This window comes from Lepus europaeus, chromosome 19 (genome assembly GCF_033115175.1).
Source record: "Lepus europaeus isolate LE1 chromosome 19, mLepTim1.pri, whole genome shotgun sequence".
Lineage (NCBI taxonomy): Eukaryota > Metazoa > Chordata > Mammalia > Lagomorpha > Leporidae > Lepus > Lepus europaeus.
This window is the reverse complement of record NC_084845.1, coordinates 37828035-37834034: the sequence shown is the minus strand read 5'-3', so window position 1 is coordinate 37834034 and position 6000 is coordinate 37828035. Positions and strand designations below refer to the sequence as shown.

Genomic DNA, 6000 nt, shown 5'->3' with positions numbered 1-6000 from the left:
CTGGTGTCAGCTGTGCGAAGCATCAAGGAGCTTATAAAATTTGTTCTTTAGGGTCGGCACCATAGCATAGCACATAAAGCCACCATCTGCGGTGCCAGCATCCTGTCTGGGCGTCGATTCAAGTCCTGGCTGCTCCACTTTCAACCCAGCTCCCTGCTAATGCGCCTGGGAAAGCAATAGAGGATGGTCTAAGTGCTTGGGCCCCTGCATCCATGTGGAAGACCCAGAAGCAGCTCCTGGCTCCTGGCTCCAGATTAGCACAGGTCTTGCTGTTGTGGCCATTGGGGAGTGAACCAGAGGATGGACGACCTCTGTCTCTGTAACTCCATCTTTCAAATAAATAAATAAAAGGTGTTCTTTAAAAAAGATAAATAAAATTTGTCCAACATTTATGCCACCCATAGATGCCATGACAAAATGGTAGGCAGCTAGCTTGAAGTTTACGAGGTAGAGACAGGACAGAGCTGACACTGGCCAGGGACCACTGCCCTGCTCTGGCCCCCACTCACCACCAGCCACTCTACACCGCCCTCCGAGCCCCGCTACTGAGGAAAATCACCTGAATGAGTAACCGTTACATGTAACTTTTCTCCTCAGTTCTTTTTTTTTTTAAGATTTATTTTTATTTATTTGAAAGACAGAGTTACAGAGACAGGTAGAGACAGAAAGGTCTTCCATCTGCTGGTTCACTCCCCAAATGGCCAAAATGGCTGGGGCAGAGCCGATCTAGTCAGGAGCCAGGAGCTTCCTCTGAGTCTCCCACATGGGTGCAGGGCCCAAGCACTTACGCCATTTTCCACTGCATTCCCAGGCCACAGCAGAGAGCTGGATTGGAAGAGGAGCAGCCGGGACTAGAACTGGCACCCATATAGGGTGCTGGTGCTTCAGGCCAGGACTTTAACCTGCTGAGCCACAGCGCCAGCCCCTCAATTCATTTTAATAGTGCCATTTACAGAATACCTTGCTCACAAAATACTTTCTGAGCCGGAAATTTAAGAATAGATGGCTGGCCGGCGCTGCGGCTCACTAGGCTAATCCTCTGCTTGTGGTGCTGGCACACCTGGTTCTAGTCCCAGTTGGGGCACCGGATTCTGTCCCGGTTGCCCCTCTTCCAGGCCAGCTCTCTGCTGTGGCCCGGGAAGGCAGTGGAGGATGGCCCAAGTGCTTGGGCCCTGCACCCGCATGGGAGACCAGGAGGAAGCACCTGGCTCCTGGCTTCGGATGGGTGCAGTGCGCCAGCCGTATCGGCCATTTGGGGGATGAACCAACGGAAAGAAGACCTTTCTCTCTGTCTCTCTAACTCTGTTAAAAAAAAAAAAAAATAGATGGCTAACAATAAATTATTGTCATAATTAATTCTAACATTTCAACGTCTGTCACAGCAAAACTGGAATGTCTCTTTTAGAGCTTATTATTTAATTTCTGAAAAGCTAACTGGGAAGCAACCCCTTCCCTGGAAACGTTAAGGCCTGAGACGCTGGGCCATCAACCACACGGCAGAACCCAAGGCAGGCACCAAGCGCACATCACCGTGGAAAGCAGCTGAGACATGCAGTCGTGAACGACAAATATCAGCAATGCTTCTCGGGGACACCCGATTGTGGTGATTTCCAGAGATTTCCACAGAGCAAAGCTAACACCTCCGAACCACCGGGAGGCCTCAGCAGGAGCAGGTGTTCTGCTGTCAAGGGGATCTTCCTCTCTCCTGACCATCTTGCATCTCTGGAAACCCTAGGCTATGGGTGACGGCAAACACAACTCCTGCTTACCAACACGTGGGGAAGGGAATGAGAACAGAACACAGGAGACGCAGGCCTCCGGAGGAAAGCTACTGTGAAAACCGATCTCCCTACACCTGCTTTGCCCTACGAAGACTTCATCCAGGAGTGCGTGGAGAGCCGAACAAAATCCACCAAGGCTCAAAATGCAAGCAAAGGTCAAATACACACAATTAGGACAAAAAAATGGAATTATGATCAACTGTTGGAAGACTGGAGGGGAACCACACAGAAAAGCTGCAGCTCCCAGATGTGAGCAGCAAGTGGACAACAGATGCTGAAAACAAGGCATCTCCCGCACACCTCGCAACTGGACGACCTCCATCATCAAAACATAACTGGGCCGACACCCCTGCAACCCATCAGCACCTCCAAAAGCCAGGATCTCAATGTTGCTTACGACCAGGTCCAGAGAGATGTCACCAGAGTGAGGCAGCACAGGCAGGTCCTATATGAGTCATGGATGGGGATGGCGGCCGTATTTAAGATGACGCACTTCGGATGTGTTCACGACGTCTTTATACAAAGTGTCGCAAACCCAACAAAGAAATCAGACAGGAGTCAAATACAGAGATGAAATGCACAAAACAAATGAGCAGGCAAACTAAAAGTTCTTGAAAGTATTTTACTTCAGATTGAAAAATGAGCAGCTTCCACACTGTTCATTGCAAGATACACAGTATTCACGAGTACAACGCTGGTCATCTGAGGAAATGGATACACACCTCAATTTCTCCTTCATGCTTTTTTTTCTTTTAGAAAGATACTGTTTACCAAAAAGAAACTTCAGCAGTACAGGAAAAACTATTTTCCCAATAAATTTACGAAAACCTAAGATTCCCAATGGAATCAAGATGATCTTCCCGCTACCACCACCTTAATATAATTACATGCTTATTGGAACACGAATATTCGCACCCTAAGAGTACATTAACTTTCGACAATGAGGGTGATTCTTTAAAAAAAAAAAGTTCCGTGTGGTGAATGTAACATGGATCTCTGCAAGTAGTAAGTGTTTGAAAGAGGCAGCTAATACTGGATTTAATATTACTTTATAAATAATTGTTCCCTTAGCAGTAAACATAAGTCTACACATTCACAATAGTCCTAGAAAATAAATACTGTGATTAGGCACAATGTTATGACAAACTAGCTTCAAAAAACAAAAGCTCGACATCTTGATAAAAATCCTGATCAGAATAAAATGTGACTCCAAAATTTAAAACATTGTCAAAAGAACATCACATTTAAAATCTTCCACGCTTTACACAAGTACTATGAGTTTCCAGTTTTGGAACACATTTTTCCGTTGTGAATTAAAATACGAACAGAGTGAAAATTAATTTCAGTGATGACATCAGTTTTGGTCTTACTTTAGCATTATTTTCTTTATAAAAAATTGCACTAAGTGTCCATTCATGGTCTGATTGGTCTTCAATATTTCATAAATGTATATAAAAGAAATTCCTAAAAGCCAATAGTACTTTATATGTATTTATATATATTTATATATATATATAAAAGAATCTCATCTCCGAAATGGCTGCATTTAACAGAGCCACGCACACTGATGCCAAACGTAAGAGCTTGCACCCTGACGGAAGGCGTCTGTTTTCACAACTCGCGCTTACATTCCGCAGTGAACTCCCGCCTGAGATTCGGACTCCACGGGTAGTGAGTAACACAAGGATACATCTCATTTGCACTCAGAGCTGACTACAACCAAAATTTACAGTATGATTAAAACAAGCCAATGTTTAAAAAAGTTTTAATTAAAGGTAACAATTCCATGAAAGGAGAGGCTAAAGAAAGGGATGACAAGAAGTATTTGGTCTTAATAAGGCAATACAAAATAGATCCATTATCAAAGACCATTTAATTTTTAAAGATCAACAATACCAAAAGCATAAAGTGGAGTATAAGAAAATAGTTTTTTTTAGAAGTATGATTTAATTAAAGCTGTTTACAGTTACTCTCTCCCACAGTCGTGAAGCATGGATGTGAAGAGGAGGGGGAGATGAGAGACGCACACACATGGGCCAGGGGACCGGGGGAGCCGGGGAGCCGGGGGAGCCAGCATGCAAGGTCTGCGCGCGCGGGCGTCACCGCACAGGTGCGGGCAGCCTTTCTCTCTCTCTCTCTCTCTCTCTCTCCCTATCAGGAAGGGGTGGGGACACTGCCGGGGAAACAGACACGAGGCCGCGCCACTGCCCCTGCCCAGGATGACAGCACCACAGACGCCGCTGGCTCCGGATTTGTCAGTGTTCACGTCAAGTACACAGTACATTTTTTTTTTTTTTTTTTTTACAAAATAAAATAAATGTCATTTGCCACCATAAACCTTTTCTTTAGAGGAAAAAATTTCTGCAGCAGGCCACAAGGGTTCTATGAAGTCATTTCGATGTGGAGGAAAACGAACGGGCAAGAGAGCTAAGCACTTCCCTACATGTGGATGTTAGGATGACAAGTCAGATTCTTCAAACTAATCCTGAGAAAAAAACCTGTTTACAATTTAAACAGTAATGTTATGTAAAAAGTATTAACAAACCCACTATTACAAATATCAATTTCCTATATGGTCTTCTATATGTACACACAATAAAATGGCAAATATATGCAAAAATATTTAAAAAAAAAAAAACAAAACAAAAAACCAAACCCCAACATGCACAGAGCACTTCCCCGCTGGAATCTGGACTTCCTATAGGATACTGTTGGCCCTTCCCACCCCTCCTCTGAACCGCCTTCTGCTTCTACCTCCCTACCCACACTGAATACTATCCCCTAGAACTCTGCATAAAGCCAATGAGAAATAGATTTATTTTACATTCAAGCTTTAAACCTCAAAATGACCCTGTTGTAGCACGTGACTTATCAAATGAGCAGCCTTTTTTTTTTTTTTCCCCGTTTTTGCTTGCTTTTTGCTTTTGCGGTTGTCAGTCTTCATGATCCATTCCGTGGCGAGCTGGGAAAAAACGCAGTTGCTAAATCAGTGTCTGACGGCGTGCGGCTCCTGGCTGGCCCCAGGAGTCCCTGCGCACCTGTCCTGAGCGCGGGTCACTGCACACAGAAGCCGGTCCGCCGCCCGGCGCCGACTATCTGCACAGGTCGGACAGGGCCGCGTCCCTCTTGTGTCTCCTCTTTTTGCCATGGTAATACTGACTATTGGATTTGCCTTGATGCGGCTTGTTTGTCATCAAGGAACCATGGCTTGTTGGAGCTGTACCTTGAAAGCCTTTGCTGGAAGAACGGAAGAGCCTTGCTGCCCCGTGCTGCGGGAAAACAAAGTCGGAAGGCGTGAGCACCGTGAACCGCAGGCGGCCCCCACCCCGTGCCAGCGAATGGGGCCTCCGGAGCCCACAGCCCTCCAGCCCCGCCCCGCCCCGCCCCCACCCCGTGCAGGCACTGCTGACCGCTAGGCTGCAGCTACATGGGTGTTTAGCAGAAACACTGAAAACCCAGGCCACGCTCTTGCCTTCTGAACAACGTGGGGACGTACACACAGGGCTACGGGGCAGGTTAGGGGCGGCGCGGCTGGTCTCCCCAGAGTGCTGTCCTGACACCTGTCTCTCCCGTCAGCCCTGTCACCTTCAGTACTCTGACTCCGGCCTCGCCAAGGCTGGTGCCGCTCAGGCAGGTTCCCCGAGTCAAGTCCAACACAAGGCTGCCCGCCAGGGAGGGACCTCCACGGCCAGAGGCCTTCCCCCAGGGGTCAGCTGGGCCCACAGAGGGTGAGATGGCCTGAGGTTGAGGGCCGGTATATCGGCAGCTTCCTCCTCTCATTTTCATTCGTTGCTTGTAGTTAATGACAAACTCAGGGAACTAGAAAACTTAAAGTGCCTCCGTGGCCTTTTGAAATCAAAGCTGATGACAGGCAGCGGGGTGTGCCTGGGAATGACCGGATCATTTCGACGCAGGCCAGCAGGCACTGAACCCTGAGACACTGAAAAGGGATGTACCACCCCTGCATTCGTGCAACACGGCCGCGGGGCCCTGCAAGATCTTCACGTGAGGTTACTTCAGGCGCAAGGGAAATCTTTTGCTAAGTTGATGCAAGATTTGCTGCTGCATCTGTTACAAGCTGGGCTGCCCAAGACCTCTTAAGAACCCACGGAGGCTCACAGGACACTGTCCTAGGGACATGCCATCACTGCGTTTGCTGCTTGCCATGGAACTTCTTGGAATGAAATAGGTTGCTCTTTATCTGAGAGTTTCCGTTGAA

At 47.3% G+C, this 6000-nt stretch overlaps 1 protein-coding gene across 2 annotated transcripts in view; it reads right to left on the bottom strand.

Moving 5' to 3' along the window:
- Positions 1-2383: 2383 nt before the first annotated feature.
- Positions 2384-6000, bottom strand: part of TENT4B (terminal nucleotidyltransferase 4B) — a 77052-nt gene continuing 73435 nt past the window's right edge. For both annotated transcript variants that reach the window (XM_062176737.1, XM_062176738.1), the window contains exon 12: positions 2384-5050. In XM_062176737.1, the coding sequence (XP_062032721.1) occupies positions 4874-5050 (177 nt within the window). In that variant the 3' untranslated portion in view covers positions 2384-4873. The remainder of the gene's footprint in view (positions 5051-6000) is intronic.